Raw genomic sequence first — 24356 nt, forward strand, 5'->3', positions numbered from 1 at the left:
TCCTAAAAAATGGTTATTAGATTAATGTTTATTGAAATCTTAATTATATATTCCAACTAATAATCACCTAACCTAATAAGCACTAAAATTTGTGCAGCAACTTTTTTGCAGATGAAAATTACAAAAGTAAATAATAATATAGAGTTTAACTTATATATGCCTAGAACTTTGTAGAATCCTAATAAATATGAGGTTTTTCCCCTGGTGTACATGTAAGAAGACTTCAAAAATAAAAAGTGAAAACATGTTGAGATGAGATATTTAAAGCAATTAGGATGGAGATCTAAAGTTCAAAATTTAACTACTAACATAATAAATCATAAACTAAAAGTCAATATATAAAACATATAGTTTTTTCATATATAAAGGCAGCAACTATAGTAATCATTTCTTCACCTTGTTATTTGAAATATAGGAAGAACTTAATACATCAGCATAAATACAACACTCAGTAACAATACTTAAATACACAAACATAATCAGATAGTAGTTTATTTCAAACAACAAAAGAAACTACCCAAAGATTCAAGGATAAAATCTTTAACACAAAAGATATTGAAGTAAATTAATGCAAGGAAAAATACTCTAATAGCCAAGAGGGACACTCAAAGAAGCTTTAGATTCTACAATTTCTTTCTCTCGTTGAATGACACTCTCTAAACCAGCTTCAGAGGAGGACAATTGTTGCTTAAGTTCTTCCACATCTCGAGTTAAAATGTCAATCTTGAAACGCATTACTTCAACATCCTCGGTAATCTGTTTCTTGGAATCTAATAATTTTTGCAATGCATCTTGAGAGAATTCCATATCAGGAAACAAAGCGCGCTTTTCAACTCCATCCAACCAATCTTTGTCAAAAGAAAAACTGCGCACGTCATGTACTAACTCAACAAATTCAGAGTTGCAAGAACCTAGCACATCCAACACACTGTGGGTTTGGAGGAATTTCAATAGGTTAGTTAGGAACTTGTATGCATGGCCCTTATATCCATTACTATGTTTGTCACTTAGAAGAACTGAAGGATGCTTAACAAAAAAATCAGTCAACAAAGACAAGTTCTCATAATCCAAATGCTTTTGGGAAACCAATTCCTCAAGCTTCCGCGTGACAAGATAAGGAGAACTTAAATCTTCCACATTTTGAGAAGGGTTCCCTAATAATGAAGAAAATACTAGATTAGACTAAAAAAATCAAACAACAAAATCAATAAAAAAAAATAAAAGAGAAAATACCTTCGATATGCATTGAAGGAGCCTGAAATGCAAGAGGCATGGGAACATTATTGCTAGGAGAGGGCTTAGATTTCAAAATAGTAAATCCATCACCCTTAGAAAACTGTTCTTCAATAATTGGGCTTTCTTTCATGACAACATCTTCATTTAGAGAAACTGAACAAAAGGTGGGAGAGAAGAGAGTGCAACATCAAAATCAAAAGACTGATAAGATAACTTAAGAAAATAAAATTGGTTTGAAGAGTTGTCACCTCGTTCATCATTAATCAAAGTAGTTTCTAAAGTGTCTCTAACATCAACGTCTTGTTCCTACATACATTCAATTAAAAAATGATAATATCAATATCAAAAACATTAATATTTGTATGATTAGCCTTAATAAATTTATCTATAAATATTCTAATTTTGAAGAGCCTTACAGTATTATAGAAATAATAAATTACAAATATCAAAAGAATGGATGTTTGAAAGCATGAAAAGCTTGACTAGATTCTATAATCTCACCTTCACTTGTGATGATCTGATTAATTCAGAATGAGTTGAGGCTGTTATTGTCTTGGCATTTGTTAATGGAGTTCCTTCTTCAACATCCTACAAGAAATTAAAAGGATGTTTAAGTTGGAAGTATAATTAAGGGAGATGCCTTTAGTTTCTGTTGAATACTTTGATAATTTATTTCTTTCAAACACTATATAGAAGAAATATGTAAATATGTTGTAGTAAATTTTTAAAAAGCAATTGAAGTAAAATCTATTTATTTTTAGATTTATATGCACAATGAAATGATACGATATTAAATTATTTGCCTGAGAAGGTTTGATGGAAGTATCGATTTCTCCAAGTGGATTTTGTTGATTTGTCAAACGTTGTTGACTTGGCGGTTGTTCTTTTTTCAACTCCTGTATTAAGAACAAATGCATTGATGATATAAAACTAATAATTAATAATATCCATTACTAGGTAAGGCCTTAAATTATGGAATATCCAAAGGAATTTGAAATGGTCTGCAAATTACTTTTGAACTTGTTGGTAATACTGTTACTGATGGTATCTGTAATTCATGCTCTACCTCTGGTGTTTGTTTCATTATTATCTGCACAAAAAATAAATTTGTTTAAAGACATTGTCATGGTGATTGCATTCAGATGTGAGTAGCTTGATTAAAGAGATTGATATTGACCTGTGAAGAAGTTAACGTGTGTCCTAACGCTGCTTCAATTTCAGACGCAACACCAACAACAATGTCTTTTGTAGTTTCTGCACTTGGATTCTTATTACTAGTATCGTAACCTTTGGTCTCATCTAAAGGCACATTCATGACATCATCTTCATTTAGAGAAAGTCAACAAAAGGTGGGAAGAAAGAGAGTTCAATTTCAAAATCAAAAGGGTGATAACGGATAAGATTGAAGGTAACAGATCAAACTACTCTCTCTTTATATATATATTGACTTGTAAAGGTTTTTGTTGCAAAAGTGTAGTTGTTGCAGTTACAAAAAGGGTCTTTATATAGAGACCAGGAAAACATAAAGAAACATAGCATTTAAAAGAAAAGAAAGAGAGAAATGCATGGTAAATATATAACAAAGATTTTATGATGTATCTAAAAAGGCAGACTTTAATCAAGGATTTTCATGACAGTAACTATACAAAATGTTGGAGGGAAGTTCAACATCAAAATCAAAAAGGTAATAAGATGACATAAGAAAATAAAATTGGTCTACAAAATCGTCACCTTGATGATCATTAACCTCGGTAATTTGTAGAAATTTTCTAACATCAACATTTTGTTCCTACACATATTCAAATAAACAAATGATATCATCAATATCTAAAATATTTGTAAGAGTAGTCTCATGAAATTTACCTATCTATCTATCTATCTATCTATCTATCTATCTATCTATCTATCTATCTATCTATCTATCTATCTATCTATCTATCTATCTATCTATCTATCTATCTATCTATCTATCTATCTATATATATATATATATATATATATATATATATATATATATATATATATATATATATATATATATATATATATATATATATATATATTAGTTTGGAAAAATGATCTCACTTTATTACAAAAAGAATAAAAAACTAAAAACAAAGGAATCAAGATTTGAAAGCATTAGATTATCGAATGAAAAGTATGTATATGAATATGCATGGGAATTCTACATGGCCTGCAGACTACTTTTATATTTGTCTCTAAATCAGAAGTATTTTCAACAAGAAGCCTTAGATTATTGATTGATAATGACCTGTGAAGAGTATAGACTCCGAGAAGTCCACTCGTATAGTAATATTGCTTCAACTGCAATCTTAAAACCTAAAAAAAAAAGAGTATAGATTAAAATCATTAGATAACAATACCAAAATGTTCATTAGATGTAATTTATTAAAACTATCATTGTAATGGTTATAAAAAGTATTGGGTATAGCGTGTACCTGGGAAATATTTAAAATTCCCAATTGGGAAATAATTAACAAAGGTTGAAGTCAAAGGCCTGAGTTTTTGACAATTTCGTAGTAAACGACCTTTTACCAACTGAAAATGAATTCCTTGGGCTTCGAAGAGGCTTGGTAGGTGGGCAAATACTACAACTTTTAGATTTGGGATCTCGACTTTCTGATCACCATTGCTTTTGAATATTTCTTCAAGTTCAATTGCTTCAATTATCATCAAAGCCTCTAACTTAGAAAATTGTTTGCATATGGAGACCGGGAAGACACATTTCAATTTGCGACACTTTATTACAATAAGTGTTTTTAACTTTGGAAAGAATATCCTTGGAGACAAAGAATTTGACGTGTCGTCATCTTCAATGATATGCTTCAATTCTTTGCAATTTTCTATTCTTAGATCACACAATTGTGGTAGGCATGTTGAAATGGAATTGGAGAAAACTATTTCCAATTTTTGACATCCCTTGATTTTTATCTCTGTAAGGTTTTGTAGGGCAAAAGAATGTTCTATGCTCCCACTCAATTCCTACATGTACGTGTATAAGAATATTAATAATCACAAATTCACAATTATCAAGTACTATTTGTTTTCATTAATTTTAATGAAAATGATGTGAAAGAATTATATTCATTATTGAGAATAATTTGAAATCCAACTATATTCTTCAAATAAATTGAAATCAATGAATAATTTGGCAAACAACAAAGTTATATGAAAAAAGGGATACCTTCATGTTTGTATTGTCAAGAGATTTTGAATCTGAAAGATTAATAATGAATTCGCCAATAGATTTGATAGCAACCAAGGGCCATTCTGAGAGTTCAAGTTGTTTCAAAGGTGGAAATGTCAGGCAATATTGTTGGGGACACATGGCAACAAACTTTGGCAGATGGCTAAGTGTCAGACCTTCCAATTCTGGTAGATGGTCATCAGTGTAGTGTCCAAATATGTATTCCAATTGCATGCAATCTTTGACGTAAAGCTTTTTCAATTTTGGAAACACATTGCTTAAACTTTTGCCAACTCTATCATCATCTCCGATGTCTACTATTATGTGCCTTAATTCATCACAATTCTCAACTGTCAAAGTTTCCACCAACATTCTTGGAGTAATAGAAAGAATAAACACATAATTTATCTTCAAAAACCCATATAGCTTAAGCTCTTTTATATTGGACATGATATGCGGTTGTACTGGAAAACATTGTGCATGTTCCAATATATGAAGATGGTGTGAACTTAATATCTGTAATGTAATCCCAATATAAAGGAACAATTAATCAAATCAAACATTGTTGAAGAAGTTTGTATACAACTTTTGGAAATGGAAACGTATAACATTTCTCTTATATAAGTCTTAAATAGGGATAATAGGCATTACACTCCTGTAATGTTAGCGAATTTTGCTTTTCCCCTCTCTGTTGCCAAAGGAAGGTTTTGGCAACGTTTTTTTTTTAAAAATCGTTGCCAAAATCTGCCTTTGGCAACGGAGGGGGGAAAAGCAAAATTCGCTAACATTACAGGGGTGTAAATGCCTATTAACCCTCTTAAATATATGTTTTTGATATCTATAATTAATTTTGTGCATCTAACTTTTTGAAAAGCTTCATACAATATCCAACTTCTAGTAGAAGGTAAAAGATGCATATTTAAAATAGAATGTATTAAAACATAAGAAAAAAAAGTGAGAGTCTTACTGATGTTGATGAATTGTTCTGCATTGGATCTTCATTAACCAATGGTACTTTAGGAGTTGAGATACTCCCAGATTTCTTTCTATAGTTATTACCATGACAACATAAACAATTCAAAGATAAGATGTTGCATTTGATAGGATCCACTTCTGTTTGTGCTTTGGAACCATCTCTAGAAGTGGAAGATAACTCTTTCACGAGCGAAGACATGGAATGCGAATATTCTCGAAAGATTCCCATGAAATTTGGTAATTCACCAAGCTTTATCTCTTTCAATGACTTGAGTTCAACATGTTGATATTGGCCAAATATATATTGTAGCTTATCACATTTTGTTATGTTGATAACTTCTAGTACTGAAAAGTCTTCAAAAGAGAGGAAAGGAAATATTGATTCTAATTGATCACATCTTACAATAGAAAGAAATCTTAGTTTTGGATACATTGGGCCATGACTCTTGTCATTATTATCACCATCATCTATTACTATGTTCTTCAATCCCTTACAATCTGCTATCTTGAATTCCTCTAGCAGCACCAGGCTCTGAGAAGTTAACAGTGGAAAGAGGTTAACCAACAATGGGCAATCTGACAGTGACAAACTCTTTAGATTGCAGAGATTTAGGTTGCAATTGAACAATATTCGAAGCTTTTTACACTTTTTTATTGATACCTTCTCCAAATTCTTTAAAGAGTAGTCAAAAGAAAGAGAACCATGGAATAGTACTTCCAAATTTTCCATTTCATCCAGTTCTAACATAACCAAGTTGGACAATACATTAAGAAATTGAGAACCATTAGTGTCGATGAGGCACTGTAATTTTGAAATACGTCTAAGACGTAGCTCTATAAGATCTTTCATATCTTGATCTATAGGAACAATCTCAGGCATGAGATTTCTCCATCCCATCTTAATTTCCTCTAGTTGAAGAACCTCTGTTGTTTGCATGAGATACTTGAATGTTTGTTTTGAAAAAAAATATTTGTTGCCATCAATTTTTTTAAAAGACACATATTTTGATAGTGAATCAGGAAGCATTGTCCACCACCCGTTCCGGATATGATACCTTTGCAATTCGGGTAAGGTAATTTCTTGACAAAATTCATTAAAACTATCAATAAAGTACAACTCTTCAAGTGTTGAGCATCTTTTAATAACCTCAAATGGATCATTCCTTCTAATTTGACAATATTCCAAGTTTAACAATTTAAATTTCCCCAACTTTGCAATTTCGTCTGGTAATTCATTGATTATGCAACCAACAAAATCAAGAGTCTCAAGACTTTGCAGATTTCCCAAAACAGAGATGTCACCTAAATCAACTCCATCAACCAGTATCGATCGAATCTTTGACATTGAGTGAATTGAATGTGGCAATGATAAGGGTTGTTTGTCATGACCTAAAAAGTACAAAACTTGAAGTTGGTCAACATTATCAAAGAAAGAATTTGGGGCTTCCATACATTTATCGCCTTCATACATTTCCACATCGAGAATTAGAGTCTCAAGTTTGGAACCATCATACTTCCAGGAAAACAAATCCATATCCTTCCCTTTACAAAATAAATGTTTCATATTTTTTTCCTTTTCAACTGACGATCTTTCAGCTATGTTTGACAAATTTACATGTCGAATCTCTTTGTATCCTATCCATTGAGCCGCTTCACGAACCAAATCATGCATTTTTACATGTTTTTCATCGACCCCCACCAGCAAACATGAATCTATGAGTTTATCTTTAGCTACACCTACTTGGTTTCTAGCATCATTGTAGCTTCCATAATTTTTTCCAAAAATGCCCGTTCCAATGCCAATTCTAGTTAGAATTTCAATAGGAATTTCTTTATCTTCTGGGAATAAAGAAGCTAAGAGAAATAATCTCTTGGATTTTTCATACTTAATAAGATCATAGCTAAGCTTCAAACATTTGTAAATTCCAACCTTTTCTTCATCAACATCGTCCATGGAAACGATTTCCTTCAATAATTTTAAGGTAGTATCCCATTTGTGCTTACGATCTTGTTGGCCTTTTAAACTTTTGGCAATAACTGCAATTGCAACCGGCAATTGTTTGCACTCCTTAGCAATTCCACGTCCCTTGGCGATCAAACTTTTTGAAGAATTATTGGTTATACCGGCATACATTTTGAACATGGTCCATGCTTCTTCTTCAGGTAAGAGATCTAATTCAATCATCTTATCACACCCCATAATATTGGATATTCGTTTACTGCGTGTGGTTATAAGAACTTTGCAACCTTTGTGATTGTCCTGTTTTGGAATTCCTATTAGCTCGAAATCAAGAGGTGGGCCTCCTTCCCACACATCATCCATTATTATAAGAACTTTTTCATCAGTTGTTAATCTGCTCCATAGTTTTTTGGCTCGGTCTGAGTAAGTACAATCCTCCCATTTCAATCCTAAAGATCCAGCAATATCATCTTGAATTTTTTTTGTATCAGGAGTAAATGAGACTGTTGTATCGATTACATGAGCAAATTGTTCAGACTTTAGCTCTTTACCCACTTCTTTGGCCAATGTAGTTTTTCCGGTGCCCCCCATCCCTTGCAATACGATCATATAGTTGTTGTCATCTTTTATTGCATCCAAAATCTCTTTGTATTTTGAATCTCTACTTGGAAAAGAAATGTATTCTTTAGATGAGTAGCGTTCAACATCCGGAAGACGGCGAGAGATTTCAATATTTTCAAATGTCCCTCCCTTTTCTGTTAATTGCTTAATCTCTTCTATGTTATTTGCCAGCTCCTTTCCCTTTTTATATCTCCATATGCAATCATGACATAATCCAAAAAAGCATTTTTGTTTTGTTTGGATGTCCTCTTGAACGAGCTTTTCAGCTTTCTCTTTCCATAAATGATAATCAGCTTCAATATCTTTATTATTTCCTGCTGCCACTTTAGCATGTTGCTCCATTGTTTTTATTTTTGCTTCCAGCCAAATCTTTTTTTCTTTGAATTCCTTAGCAGTGCATGTGAAGCAAAATACATGACGTAATTCTGCTAATGTCCCATTTATCAATTTCTCCGCATAGCCCTTTCCCAAATCAGCTAAGCAACTTTCCATCTAAGTCAATTTATTAGATCAAAGTTAGCCATAAATGTTTGACAAAGCTTCAAATAGATATTATATAGTTTAAAGTTTAAGTTCTAAAAGCAGTAGATATAGAATGAAAGGTACGACGATCAAACACATATATATTGTAGGAAAATGCTTATTAGTAAGAAAGTAAGAAAGCAAGAAAGACAAGAATTAAATCTCAACCACTCATTACTACCACCACCCCATGATCCCTATTAAAAAAGAAATTAAATTTTAAATCAATTTAAAATTATCCTCTAAAACAATGACAAGTGTTCATTCTTGCATTTCTTATTCAAATCATTCTTACTATATAGCATTACTCTATATTGTATCATGTAATTTAAATGAAAAATGGAACTTGATGAAATATTTTAGTCATAAACATCCAGAAATAGTCCAGAGTGAAAGTGAAAATAATAAATGCAACAAACCATAAACATGTGTTTTTACCTTGCTTGCCAACAGGTCTACAAATAACCTCTATCAAAGCATGCTCAAGTCTTGAGAACAATCTTCTTTCTTTCACCAATCTGCAAAAAAACAAAAATAATAAGGGTTAATAGTAATTCACCCCCCTGTAATGTTAGCGAACTTTGTTTTTGCCCCCTCCCTACCCTTTGGCAACGGTTTTTTCAAAAAAACCGTCGCCAAAACCTGCCTTTGGCAACGGTAGGGGGTAAACCAAAACTCGCTCATATTACAGGGGGGGTAAACTACTATTAACCCAAATAATAATAATGATCAAACCGATTAAAATTCTGCAGCAGAGAACTAAAGTAAATAAATTTGCTTAGCAAAAAGAATAAACTATTTAATATTGGAAAAATGTCTCAGTGGAAAAATCTTAAAATTAATGTTTGATAATTGATATATAACTACAATGCTAGTGGATTGAGAAAAATAGGACTAGTCTAAAGTCAACTAACAATCAATGCAACTGAAAAAGTAAACAGAATAAAAGCAACCAACCATGGATGTGTTTTGTTTTATCTTGTTTTCAAAAAGAATTACAAATCAGAGATAGTAAAGTAACAAGCATCGAGAGAATAAGGTGCAATTCAAGTTATGCAGCAAAGACTATAACAGCTATTCTCATTTATTTATTTTATATTTCTTAATAATAGATCTTAATCTCTTGAAAAATTCCACCTACGCAATCTTCGTCATGATGTTTGCAATTTGATTCTCAGTTCTGCAGTGATCCAAGTTCAACTTCCCATTTTCTACTTGCTCTTGAAGATAATAGAACCTCGTCTCAATGTGCTTGCTTCTTTCATGTGTTATTGGGTTCTTGGCCAAATTGATAGAAAACATGTTGTCGATCTTCATGATCATTGCTCGATAGTTTTCTCCTGCAATCTCCTCAATCAGATTCACCATCCATACTTCTTGACATGCACAAAGAGGGGAAGGTATGTACTCATACTCACATGATGACGTAGCTACTACTAGTACTTTGCTTGAGCTTCAAGCAATTGTTGCACCACCTAGCATAAGCACATAATCAGTTGTGAAATTTCTATCCTCACCATCAGCACACCAACTTGAGTTGATGTAATCCAATAGTTTGCATTCTTTTCCTTCATTTGTTCCAAAAAATAAAATTTCATAGTCGAGAGTTTCTTTGAGATACCTTAGTATCCTCTTTATGCCTCGAAGGTGTGATACCTTTAGCTTTTGCATGAATCTACTCACTATACCTACTTTGTATGCTAGATCAGGCTTTGTGTGACAAAGGTATTTTAATATCGAATGAGTCTCCTACACTATATTGGATCGACATCATCTTCATTGGAGTTCTTCATTAATTACAATCTTGGTTCACCAGGTGTTGAAGTTGCACTACAGTCTTCCATCTCAAATATTTTGAGTATCTCACTTGCATATCTTCTTTGATACAGTCTTCAAAGGTAAGACAATTCGAACTCCTTGCTTAGATCACCTTTGAAGTTTTCTACCTCCTTCTTACAGCTACCTGTTATCAACATGTCGTCCACATAGAGACATAGTATAAGCAATTCCCTCTTGTTTCTTTTGACATATATTCCATACTCAATTATGAACTTTACAAATTCCTTTTCTCTTAGGAAATTTTCTATCTTTTAATTCCAAGCTCTTGGAGCTTGTTTGAGTCCATACAGGGATTTACACAACCTGTATACCTAGCTTTCTTAGTCTTGCTTCACAAACTCGACTGGGTGTGCTACATAAACTTCTTCATTTAAGAAACATTCAGAAATTTACATTTCACATCCATCTACAAATATACTAGTTGTTTATCTTTGTTAGGCCAATAACTAACCTGGTTGTTTAGATCATAGCAACTGGTGCAAGGACTTCATAAAATTTGATTCCTTCTCTCTATAGAAATCCTTTGGCGACAGGTCTTGCTTTATGTCTGTTTACTTCTTCGTTTGGATTCAACTAGACTTTTTATACCCACTTCACATCAATTTCCTTCTTGCCATGTTGCAATTCGACAAGTGATCAGGTATTGTTCACCTATATGGATTTCAGTTCCTCGTTCTTTGCTTGCATCCACTTTGAGTCATTTAATGCCTCAGTTACATTGACAGCCTCAATAACTGCATAGAGAGCATAGTTTACTACCCCACCTTCATCATCGACCACATCATCTAATGTAATCACACATTCTTGCAACCTTACAGGCGTGTTTCTTTCTCTTTGAGATCTGCTTTTGCTTGCTTGAGTTCTTATTTCATATGGTCGAATTCCCTTGTCAACTTCACTAGCTGGTTCATCACATAGGATTCTAACAGAATCCTTCTTGACATTTTATTTTCAATCCCACTCATTTATCTCGTACATAATCATGTCTTTGTTGATCACAACTTGCTCTTTCAAGGGATTGAATAGTTTGTATCCACAAGTTGAGTGATATCCTTTCAAGATCATCTGGCATGATTTATCATCAATTTTTCTTCTCAACTAGTCATGCACATGTCTATGTTCTTTGGATCCAAACACCTTAAAATGACTTCATCTAGGCTTGACACCAGACCAACATTCTTTTGGTGTGATTCCTTCTAGCTTCTCAGTTGAACATCTACTTAAGATGTATGTTGTAGTTAACACAACTTTGCGCCATAACTCATTTGGTAGATGCTTGCCTCTTAACATACTCCTCACCATGTTCATGATGGTCATATTCTTCGTCTCAGCAATTCCATTTTGATGTGAAGTGTACGGTGGCACCAGGTCATGCACAATCCCCTCTGTCTCACATAATTCACCAAGTTTATTGGAAAAACACTCTCCCCCACCACTGGTTCTCAGAGTCTTGAGCTTTCTATCACTTTGTGTCTCCACCATAGATTTAAACTTTGTAAGCCCCTCAAGCACATCACTTTTATTCTTGATTAGGTATGTCGATAGTTTTTCGACTGAAATCATCTATGAATGTGATAAAGTATTTGTTACCTCCAATTGTATCTTATCAATTTTGATCCTCATTAAATCACATATCTACTCCACATGTAATTATGATGTAGCTCATTATTCCTAGCAATTCCGTGGTGGTAGAAGACCACGTGGTGGTTGTTCTATAAGAGGAAGGGGTGGCAAGTTCTTTAATTCTACTATTCAATACCAAGTCTGCTCAAAATTTGGCACAGATAATCTCAACATTATCCTCCCGCACCTCATCTTGGTTCTTCTTATGGTCCTTCTACTTGGCAAGCACCTGCTTCTTCTTGTGGAGCTTTACCCCTTAATGTCTGGTCAAGGCCTCCACCACGAAGGAAAGTTTCTAATCTAGCTACACCAGGTGCATTTGTTTCCAATACTATGCCCCCATCATCTACTTCTTATGTCTCGTATCGTGATTTTGGTGCGTCTTATCATGTAACAAATGGCACCAAGATTCTCCAACAACTAACTCCCTTTGAATGTCATGGTCAAATTTTCATTAGTAATGGACAAGTTTGCACACTCACTCCTCTGGCTCTAGCTCTTTTTACCTCTCCTTTTCACCCACACACACCTCTTACTCTTTATAAACTTCTTATTATTCCCTTAATAACCAAAAATCTGCTAAGTAAGACTCAGTTTTGTCATGATAATCATGTTTACTTCATTTTCTCTGATGATAAGTGCCTTGTTAAATCTCAGGAAGATAGTGCTACATTGCTTGAGGGTCTGGTTCGTGATGATGGCATCTATATTAACTTGGATTTATTTTCTTAAAGCCAAGTCTAAAGCCAACACTATTTTAAAAATTTTCAAAGCATTAGTTGAACTTCAACATGGCTACCTTGTCAAAGCTTTTCAATCTAATAGGGGTGGTGTGTTTTGACTTTTAAACAAGTTGCTATCAGACTAATATATTATTCATAGCATCGTATGTCCTCATACTCACCACCAGAATGATGTGGTTGAAAAGAAAGCATCGACATATTGTTCATACGGGTCTTACCCTTCTTAGTCAGACCTCTATGCCCCTCGTGTATCGGGATCATGTTTTTCGATTGCAGTCTATCGTATTAATAGATTTCCCTTAGCATTCATTCAGTTTCAAATTCCCTATTCAGTGTTGTTCAAACTTCAACCTGACTGTGCTTTTCTTAGAGTTTTTTTTGTGCTTGATTTCCCTTACTCACGCCCTTAAATAATCATATACTAGATTTCAAGTCTCAAGAGTGTCTTTTTTAAGGATACTCTGTATCCTATTAAGGTTATATGTGTCTAGTTCCTAGAGGTAGAATTTACATCTCTAAGGATGTTCTCTTTAACGAAATCATATTTCCATACAAAGATCTCTTTTCTCCTTTTGTTTATGTTCCCTATGCACATCCCTCGTTTGTTTCTCTATCTCCTCTTAATCTTACTCCTTCTTTTTCTCCAAATTCTATTAGGTACTTATCTCCTACTTATTCTTTAAGTGCTTCTGAACTCACGCCTTCTGAGTCAACCTCCTCAGTGTCAGTTTCTCCTAATTCTAGTACCTTTATTCTTGAGCCAGAAAGTTCACAAGATACATTTCCTTCTTAGGCTCCATCTCCTTCAATCAAATCCTATAGGGACTCTACTTTAGTTTCCAAAATGCCTATGTCGAACTATAACCTTAGTCCTCTTTCCACCTGTTCTTCTAGTTCCCATCCTCTTCCGCCTTATGACGTTCATGTCCTCCAGAAACCTACTATTTATCATTATATGCAAACTAGAGCCAGGAGAGGTTTTTCCGAACCTAGGTTGTAACCTAAACTTCTTGTTTCTCACACTGAGCCCAAGACGGTTAAACACGCCATTGCTGATTCTCATTGGAAAGTTTTCATGAAGATAGAAAATAATGCTCTAATACATAATGACACATGGACACTTTTTTCTCTGCCTCCTCATAGGAATCCTATTAGGTGCAAGTGGGTTTTTAAACTCAAGGAAAATCATGTTAGGACTATCAATAAATACAAGGCCATACTTGTTGCAAAGGGGTTTCACTAAAGACAAGGGTTTGACTTCAATGAAACCTCTCTAATGTGGCCATGCCAATTACCATCAAGATCCTTTTATCCATTGCTCTCGGTTCATTCACTAGCTGGATGTCAATAATGGTTTCCTTAATGACTTGCTAATGCAGAAATTTTCATGGAACAACCTAAGGGTTTTGAGTACTCTATTCCTACCATGGTGTGCAAACTTAATAAGGCTCTTTATGGCCTTAAACACAATCATAAGCAATGGTTTGAAAGACAAATCAATCAATCTAAAGGAACTCCAGATGTGAAAGCTCGCTTGATCTTACGTTTAGTGTTTTAGTTTTTTTTATCAGTTATATGTAATGTACGCAATAATAAGTCTTGAGGTGCTAATGTGATGGAAACACGCACTAAAAACACTTTTAATCTCTTTATCTTTTTCTCAGTTCTTCTAAAACTAAACCTGATAAGTGTTTAGTCAAATACGAAATTTTGATCAGTTTTGAAAACTAAGCTCATTGTCTAATCGATTAGAGATTTATTTTAATCAATTAAGGAGAAAATTCACCTCTTAATCAATTAGGAAGCTATATAATCTCTTAAGAAGTTTTGTTTATGTTCGATTATAGAGATGTCATACCCATTGATTATTGTCTTTTTGACCTAATTTTTTCCAATATAAAGGAGTGTTTTGCTCACTTCCAAAGCACAAATATTCTAAACTATCTACCTTCATATCTCACTCACTCTTCTTCTCAAAATCAGTTTTATTCACTAAAAACTGTCTTAGTGGTAAGAGAGTGAAAATTCTGAGACTCAATATTTCTTTTGTTTTGTTTAATTTGTTTATTCAAGAGTTTAGTTATCTTGTTCATTGATAGTTCACATGAAGGTTGTAAGCTAAACCAGTAAAAAATATTAACATAAAGAAGGTTGTAAGGTCGAACCTATTTAAAAGCACAAGTTGTTGATAGTGGATATCTCAATAAAATATTTTTGGGGACTAGAGAAGGTCGTGTGATTTAGGGGTGTTAGCGGATAAAAAAATTATCCAAATTAAACCAAAAAATCCAAACAAAACCAAACCGAATTAAAAATTGAATATTTATGATTCGGTTCCGAAACTGAACCGAACCAATGAAAGTCGATGTGTTTTGGTTCGGTTTTCGGTTTTAGTTTTTTGATACTGTCAAACCCGTAAAATGAACCAATGACTATAATTACTCTGTAAATCATTATTCCACTCATCATTAAGCCCATATGTTGTATCATTCCAACCATTATCCATAGTTTTTTATGTTTCATTCCTTTCAACAAAACACACATTTAGAACCAAACTCCAAAAACATAGAAAGTAGAAATCATATGTTACAAGAACTTGATTTTACCAAACTACTACTCTTATCGGCCACTACCATTGTTGCTCTCTCTACTATTGTTCTGATAGGTTATGGTCACCTTCTACCTGTTTAAGTTCTTTTTTTTGGTTTTCAATTTTTTTTTTACCTTTTTTGTTTCTTCTTCTTCAATAAATTTCCTATTAGTCTTGTTAGAAAACATGTTAATTTATGTGTACTGGAATTTTTTGGCATTATTGCTATGTTTTATTTGTTAAACTTTCAAATCTCTTCCCAACCTTCTAATACATTGTGCGAACTTTTATAGTTTGATAGTAAACTTAGTCCATGAGTAATAAAATAATTTCACTATTTTGTATGAATTAAGAACAACTTGTAATTTGTTTGAAAATAGAGCATGAAATAAATTACATGAAATGAAATATTTAATAAATAATAGCATAGAATATACCAAAAAAATACAATACTGGAGAATAAACTAATTAATATAATTTTTGAAAAAATTATAAACCATTCAACTATATTAAACTAGTTAGTTTGGTTCCATTTTTGAAAAATCCTAAAAATCGAACCAAACGAAACTGATGGAGATATCACCAGTTAATAATTTTTTTTATACCAAACATTAGTCTAAATCAAACCGATTACACCTCTAGTGTGGTTTAAGGAGGAACCAGAATAATCTCTGGTATGATCTCTCTAAAATCTATCGCTCTTTTTTTTTCACTTCTTAATCTCTGCTTCCATCCTCTTCTTAAAATCAATTAACTTAAAACTAATCCTTTTCTATAAAAAATTTTAAAAACAAATAGCACATTTCACCCCATCCTTTTGTGATATAATTGTTCATCTTCTCTTTCATGGTATCTAAAGCCTTGTGATCTAATTTTGCCATGACTTCTACCACAACTGCACAAACTTCACCATCGAAAGATGGAAATCCTTCTAAAACACTAAGAAATCAGTTGGTGGTAATTCTTTCAAGAACACATTCAAAACTTTTGCGCAACAAATTAATTTCAAGCTTGATGTTTCCAACTTCCTCTTTTGGAAGAAGCAAGCTGAAAGCATAATCTGCATCCATAAGTTGCATTGTCACCTTACAAACCATGAGATTCCTCCTATGTACCTTTAAGCTAAAATCACACTTCAGATGTGGAGAATCATGCTTATCTCTTACCACAACATGAAGACTCGTTTCTCTCGCATGATGCCAGACTTGAGAGAGCACATCAAACACCATCACATGGACCTCTCTCTATCAACCTAACTCAAGGTGGCACTACACCAACTCCTAACTCTGCTTTGTCTAGTATCTTACTTGCAAATTTAGAAGGACAACCACAAATGACTACTCATGATCTTGTTCTACGATTTGATGGAGATTGAGGTTGTTTTGGAGGTGGCAGATCAAGTGATTTTAGAAGAGGTGGTAGAAATAGTGGTAGGATATTTTTACAATGTTAGATCTGTTTCAAGATTGGGCATGATTGTCAAATTGGTTATCATTTCCATTCCACTCATCCTATGCAACCACACCAGTGAAGGAACTCCGATCCCTACTCACATCCTCAACAACAGTTCATATCTCATTGTCCTAACACTCCTCCTTTTATCCCTCAAAGTAATTAGTGGTTGGCTCCTTCAGCATTGACATACCGTGCCCTTCCACTGGCTTTCTAACTAGGTCTACTAACCCTGTCTATTCCTCCTTCTGATAAAGGCATCCTCGAGCCTATCTTGTTAGCACCGAGTCCACCAACAACCATCTCATTACTTCTCAATGGTATCCTAATTAAAGTGCAACATATTATGTCACCAACAATGCATAGAACTTCTTGGACTACATCTCTACTACTAGTTCAGATCAAGTGATACTTGGGAACGGTCAAGGTTTGTCCATCACATCTATTGGTTCCACTTCCTCTCAATCCACACACAATCCATTTGTCAAACTTAATTTGGAAAATCTATTACTGGTCCCAAAAACAACCTAGAATCTAATTGTAGCCAGACAATTTGCAAGGGAGAATAATGTCTTCTTTTAATTTCACACCCATGTTTATCTTGTCAACTCACAGGGCTCTATGGAAATTCTTCTACAATGAGATCTTGGGAAGGATGAATTGTATTCCTTTGGGTCATTACTAGCTCAACCACAAAGCTTAATTTAGCACTCTTCATCTAAAGTGCACACACTTACTAGTACTATACCTCGCACACTAGATTTCAATTCAAATGAAAATAATAATGCTCCTATTCTAGGACCATATCTAGACACATAATGGCCCTACAGATTAGGAGACCCTCACCATGAGGCCCTCAAAGTTATTCTTGCAAGTTGTAATATTCCAATTTCAACTAAATCAAAACTTGACTTTTGTGCAGCATGTTGTCTTGGAAAAGTCCATATATTAGCTTCTAATCCATCTAATACTATTTAATATTCTCCATTTAACCTTATATTTACTGATGTGTAGGCCCATAAAACTTAGGCTGAGAGATGATCTATTTAACCCACTTGAACTATTGGATTGAGACCCATTGTAAGCCTTTTCTCAACTGCACTTGCTAAATTAATTATACATATGCATGACAGTAGACCCACCATCTTCAACCTTCACCCAATCCATGGATAAAATAGCCCTTGATGTACTCCTCTACATCTCTTCTTTGTTGCAACAATGCTAACTATTTGAACTCATCACCCTCTATGATATTTCCAAGCCATATTTAGTTTCATCTAGCCATTAAGCTTTGAAAAAATGAAATATTGACCCCTCTATCATGTCCCAATTTTTTACCCTAAGAATCCCTAATCATTTGCATTCCAATCATTACTCAAGATCCTAATACTGAGGTTCAACTTTAAGCTTTGTTCTCATCTCATCTTTGGGGGAATTGTAACGCTCGTTTTTACTTTAATTATTTATGTTATGTGTGTTGTGTGAATTATGTGTTAATTATATGCTTAATTAATTTTATGTTATTTTATTTGGGAATTATTAGTAAATAATATAAGTTATTGAGGCTATTAGTTATTGGGCCTAAGTTAGTGTTAGTAATTGTGGGGTACTAATTAGAGCCCATTAGCAATGAGAAAAGATAGTAAGGGATCGGTGACTACTTCTCTTGTGTGTTTAAAGTGTCCCATGTCGATTTTCGACAGAGACTTTCTTGTTGATTTTTTTTCTTTCCGTTAAGAGGTTTGGATGTGATCTTAGGGATGAACTGGTTAGAGCATAACCATGTTCACATTAATTTTTATGATAAGTCGGTGACGTTTTCTTCTCCTGAAGAAGAAGGTGTTGAGTTGTTGTCGGATAGAAAAATGCGTATGTTGATGAAAGAGGATGTTCAAGTGTATGCTTTGGTTGCATCAATGTCTGTTGAGAACCAAGCGATCATTGAAGAATTGAAAGTGGTGTGTGAATTTCCTGAAGTTTTCCCTGATGAAATTCCTGATGTACCGCCAGCGAGAGAAGTTGAATTCTCTATAGATCTCATACCTGGCACTAAACCTGTGTCTATGGCACCATACAGGATGTCTGCATCAGAGTTGTGTGAATTAAAGAAGCAATTGGAATAATTACTTGAAAAGAAGTTTGTGAGGCCTAGTGTGTCGCCGTGGGGAGCTCCAGTGTTGTTGGTTAATAAGAAAGATGAAAGTATGAGACTTTGTATGGATTATCGTCAATTGAATAAAGTGACAATCAAGAACAAGTATCCACTTCCAAGAATTGATGACTTGATGGATTAATTGGTCGGTGTCGTGTATTTAGCAAGATTGATTTGAGTTCGAGTTACCATCAGATTAAGGTGAAAGATGAGGATATGGAGAAGACGGATTTCAGAACACGTTGTAGACATTATAAGTATTCCGTGATGCCCTTCGATGTTACTAATGCACCAGGAGTATTTATGGAGTACATGAACCGTATTTTTCATGAGTATCTGGATCGTTTTGTGGTGGTGTTCATTGATGATATTTTTATTTACTCTAAATCAGAATCAGGTCATGCTGAGCATTTGAAGTTGGTATTGCAAGTCTTGAAAGAGAAGAAGTTGCATGCGAAGTTGTCCAAGTGTGAGTTATGGTTGAAAGAAGTTAGTTTTCTTGGTTATGTCATTTTTGGTGATGGCATTGTCGTGGATCCGTCTAAAATTGATGATGTGTTGAGATGGGAAACTCCTAAGTCGGCTACCGAGATTATAAGCTTTTTGGGATTAGCTGGTTATTATAGAAGGTTCGTTGAAGGTTTCTCCAAGTTGGCTCTTTCGTTAATGAAGTTAACGTGCAAGGGTAAGGCATTTGTGTGGGATGTTTCTTGTGAAGAGAGTTTTATCGAGTTGAAAAGGAGATTGATGTCGGCACCGATTTTGATATTGCCTAATCCAGAAGAATCGTTTGTGGTTTATTGTGATGCTTCTAATATGGGATTAGGAGGTGCGCGCATGCAAAATGATAAGGTTGTTGCTTATGTGTCGAGGCAGTTGAGAGTTCATGAGAAGAATTATCCTACGCATGATTTAGAGCTTGCTGCTGTTGCGTTTGTATTGAAGATTTGGAGGCACTATCTTTATGGTTCTATATTTGAAGTATTTAGTGACCATACGAGTTTGAAGTATTTGTTTGATCAAAAGGAATTGAAGGCAACGAAGGTGGTTAGAGTTGTTGAAAGACTATGACTTGGGTTTGAACTATCATCTAGGAAAAGCTAATGTTGTTGTCGATGCTTTGAGTCGAAAGACTTTGCATATGTCGGCGATGATGGTTAAGGAATTGGAATTGATTGAGCAATTCAAAGATATGAATTTGATATGTGAAGTGACACCTAAGGGTGTTAGATTGGGTATGTTAAAGATTAATATTGATTTTCTAGATAGTATCAAAAGAGCTTAGAAGTTGGATATGAAATTAGTGGATTCGATGGTTGGAATCGATCTGGGTGAGAATACTGACTTAAAGTTGGATGTGCACGGTGTGTTAAGGTTTCATAATCGGATTTGTATTCCTGATGATGTGGATTTGAAGAGAGCTATTCTTGAAGAAGGTCATAGAAGTAAATTGAGTATTCATCCAGGGGCTACAAAGATGTATCAGGATTTGAAGAATTTGTTTTGGTGGCCTGAAATGAAGTGTGACATAGCTCAGTTTGTGTATGCATGTTTGACTTGTTAGAAGTTGAAAGTTGAACATCAGAAGCGTGTTGGATTAATCAACCATTGGAAGTTCCAGAATGGAAATGGGATAGCAATTCTATAGATTTTGTGACGGGTTTGCCGAATACCGTAAGAGGACATGATTCGATTTGGGTAATTATTGATAGGATTACAAAGTCGGATCATTTCATACCTTTTAACATCACTTATCCGGTTTCGAGGTTGGCGAAAATTTATGTCCGTGTGATTGTGAAGTTGCATGGTGTTCCTTTTTGTATTGTTTCGGATAAGGATCCGAGGTTCACTTCAAATTTTTGGAAAAGTTTGCAAGAGGCATTGGGTTCTAAGTTGAGGTTGAGTTCGGCTTATCATCCTCAAACAGATGGTCAGATGGAGAGGACAATTCAATCTTTGGAGGATTTGTTTAGAGCTTGTGTTCTTAAGCAGGGAGGTACGTGGGATACTTATCTTCCATTTATCAAGTTCACGTACAACAATAGTTACCATTCGAGTATTGGTATGGCACCTTTCGAAGCAATGTATGGTCGGAGGTGTAGGACTCTGTTGTGTTGGCATGAATCTGGTGAGAGTGTAGTACTTGGACCCGAGAATGTTCGAGAGACTACAGAGAAGTTTAAGTTGATTCATGAGACAATGAATACTTTTTAGAGTACACAAAAGAGTTATCATGACAAGAGAAGGAAAGATTTGGAATTTCAAGTTGGTGATCATGTATTTTTTAGAGTCACGCTGGTGATCGGTGTGGGGAGAGCCTTGAAATTGAAGAAGCTCACTCCTCGTTTTATTGGACCATGTCAAATTTTGGAGAAGGTTGGTAATGTGGCGTATAGGGTGGCGTTAGCGCCGAATCTTTCGACTTTGCATGATGTGTTTCACGTGTCGCAACTTTGTAAGTATATTTCTGATCCTTCGCATGTGATTCATATGGATGATGTGCAAGTAAGGGATAATCTCACGGTGGAGACTATGTCGGTAAGGATTGAGGATCGCGAGACGAAGACACTTAGAGGCAAAGAGATTTCTTTGGTGAAGGTAGTTTGGTCGGGAGCTACCAGAGAGAGTATGACGTGGGAATTGGAAAGCAAAATGCGAGAGTCGTGTCCTGAGTTATTTGATTGAGGTAATTTTCGAGGACAAAAATATTCTAAGTGGGGGAGAGTTGTAGCCCGTTTTTACTTTAATTATTTATGTTATGTGTGTTGTGTGAATTATGTGTTAATTATATGCTTGATTGATTTTATGTTATTTTATTTGGGAATTACTAGTAAATAGCAAAGTTAGTGAGGCTATTAGTTATTGGGCCTAAGTTAATGTTAGTAATTGTGGGGTACTAGTTAGAGCCCATTAGCAATGAGAAAAGATAGTAAGGGTTTAACAAAACAAGGGTTTTAGAGGAAATGGAATTAGAAGCTCATTTGGGAATTTTGTGAAAGAAGAGAAGAGAGAAGAGAAGGAGAGAAAGAGAGATTGAAGTATAGAGTTGGATTCAATCTAAAACCTAAGGTAAGTGTGAGATTCTTTCATGCTAAAGGGATGTATGATGATGTTTAGCGTGAGTTTGATCATATGTTGTTTCTCCATGAATGTGTGATTTGAAATTATTAGGGTTTATGATATAATTCTTGAAATTGAGCCATTAATCATGTTGTAGACGTTTGTATGATAACCCATGCCTAGAAACATGAATAGGAACCCATAACATGTGATAAAATGATGTTTGAAATTAGTTTTAATGGTTAAAATTGAACTTGGGTTGGTGTTGGAAGTGCTGAAAACGCACAGATTTTTTGGTTCTGGTGTAGAGCGTCGGGCGAGTGTTGTTTTGTGGCTTCCGCCGGGCAAGCAAGTTGCTTTGCCGGACGAGCCAGCGTCCACATGGTTCCTCCGGGCGATTCGAGCGGGCGAGCGAGGGTTTTTGTGACCAAGTTACTGCCTCTGAGCGCCGGGCGAAAGACCTGTTTTGAGAAATTTCAAATGTTCATATCTTTTGATCCGTAACTCCTTTTTAAGTGTTGTTTGAACCTCTATGGATCTCTAATTGATGTCCTTCTAGTGTATATGATTTGAAAACCTTTCGATATCTCTTTGAAACCTCTCCTTGACTTGTATGTTGCCATTTGATGATGTTTTGAATTGCCGTGAATGATAACATTGATGTTGTTGTTGGATTCCAATATTGATTAAGTCGTTGAAGTTGATTAAATCATTCAAGTTGATAATGTGTTTAAGTTGATTAAGTCGTTCAAGTGTGAATGTGGGTGTGCATCATTGAGTCGCATCCATTGCATTGTTTGAGACAGCCCTTGTGGCAATTGATTGAGACGGCCCTTGTGGCAAATGTTTGAGACGGCCCAATGGCAAACTGTTTGAGACGGGAGTTTACTCCAATGGTATCACATGCATTTGCATAGTTTGAGTTGCATAAAGTAAAGTCACATGATGAGTTGTATTTGAATGTTTGTGCTTATGACGTGGATGTTAATATGTGTGATGAGATACTTGCGTCATTGGATATGTGTGGTAATTAATTATATGTCTCATAATTGAACTATTGACATTATTACCGTTTGTAAGTTGTTTAAGTGATGTGAATTGTGGTTTATGATATGTGTCGAGAAGCGGTGACCAATGTATGATCCTTTATGATACGTCTAGCTTGTTTTGATTATGTTGTGTTGTCTTGTTGTTTCCTGTTGTTATATTTGGATATTGTTATCTCTTATTGGAATATGTTGTTATGCCCCAAGGAGATATGTTGGATTTGTTGTTGCCCATGATCGGCATGTATGATTTGACTATATCGTTGATGTCGTTCCGCTGCGATGTTATTACTATGGTATCACAACTTTTGATTTTATTTTATGAAAAAGAACACTAAAATCGGTCTCTAAATCGGTCACTGAATTCGTTCACAAATTCGGTCTCTAAATTTCGGTCACTAAATTCGTCGCAAACGCTTAGCGACTAGCACTTTTTCAACCGAAAAATAATGGTCACTAAATCGGTCGCTAAACGTTTTAGTGACCGATTTTTAAGCATTTTCGGTCTCTAATTCGGTCACTAAAAGCGAATTTTCTAGTAGTGGTTCTTGCTCTTCCATCCTTCAATCACTCAAAAACTTCTTTCAGTTAGCTTCATTAAACTTCTCTGAAGCTAACCACATAATTTGAAAGAAGAATCGTGCCCTAAATCAAGCTCACTAACTCTATTTATCAGAGCTTCCAAGTTAAGCTTCAATAGGTAGAATTCTCCATCAACTCTCTCCAAATTTCTTGCAATAATGTATCATTTGGCATTCTAATGCTTATGGTATACTTTGTTTGTAACTGTAACCAATTTTGAATCATCTATTTTCAAATTCCTTTTCAAAATGTTCTTCTGGTTTTCTTCAAATCGACTGAGCTATGGTTTGAATAAATATTTCGCAAGGGTATGGTTATCTTCGTCTTGATGAGAAGAAGCGAATGGCACCTGTCTGAGTTCATGATTTTACAATTTGTGGAACCTAGTTTTGTGTTTGGCTGTAGGTTGAAGACGACCATGTTGGCGTCTTCAACCAATGAAAATGTGCTACACTTTTTTTTAAAACTTTTTTATTTTATTTTATTTTGTTTAATCAGGTGTTTTATTCCTGAGGTCCATATCATGCACAGCACATTGGATCCTTTGGATCTAATTACTAGCACGTTTTGAGACAGATCCAATGGCCTATATTTTTTCCTTTTTTTTTTATTTTAATTTCCTATTTTGATTTAAACTTCCCAAATTAATATCTCTTTTATTTTTAATCCAAAAATTACCAAAGTTTTTGCTAAAATATTCTTTTCTTTTTCTGTTTCTGATTTATCTTTTTTTCCATTTTTTATTTT

General features: G+C 34.5%; 1 protein-coding gene across 7 annotated transcripts in view; it reads right to left on the reverse strand.

The window, feature by feature from the left end:
- Positions 1–337: 337 nt before the first annotated feature.
- LOC131639980 (uncharacterized) overlaps positions 338–24356 on the reverse strand; it is a 29390-nt gene continuing 5371 nt past the window's right edge. For 3 of the 7 annotated variants that reach the window (XM_058910400.1, XM_058910396.1, XM_058910401.1), the window contains 13 exons: positions 8961–9226; positions 5412–8492; positions 4442–4960; positions 3696–4239; positions 3509–3576; positions 2968–3025; positions 2414–2559; positions 2249–2326; positions 2040–2132; positions 1738–1824; positions 1485–1542; positions 1234–1389; positions 338–1154 (listed from right to left, as the gene is read on the reverse strand). In XM_058910400.1, coding sequence (XP_058766383.1) covers positions 586–1154; positions 1234–1389; positions 1485–1542; positions 1738–1824; positions 2040–2132; positions 2249–2326; positions 2414–2559; positions 2968–3025; positions 3509–3576; positions 3696–4239; positions 4442–4960; positions 5412–8492 — 5457 coding nt within the window. In that variant the 5' untranslated portion in view covers positions 8961–9226 and the 3' untranslated portion in view covers positions 338–585. The remainder of the gene's footprint in view (positions 1155–1233; positions 1390–1484; positions 1543–1737; positions 1825–2039; positions 2133–2248; positions 2327–2413; positions 2560–2967; positions 3026–3508; positions 3577–3695; positions 4240–4441; positions 4961–5411; positions 8493–8960; positions 9227–24356) is intronic. The other 4 variants (XM_058910397.1, XM_058910399.1, XM_058910403.1 and 1 more) reach the window with 4 other exon arrangements.

Source organism: Vicia villosa, unplaced genomic scaffold, assembly GCF_029867415.1.
Source record: "Vicia villosa cultivar HV-30 ecotype Madison, WI unplaced genomic scaffold, Vvil1.0 ctg.002876F_1_1, whole genome shotgun sequence".
NCBI lineage: Eukaryota > Viridiplantae > Streptophyta > Magnoliopsida > Fabales > Fabaceae > Vicia > Vicia villosa.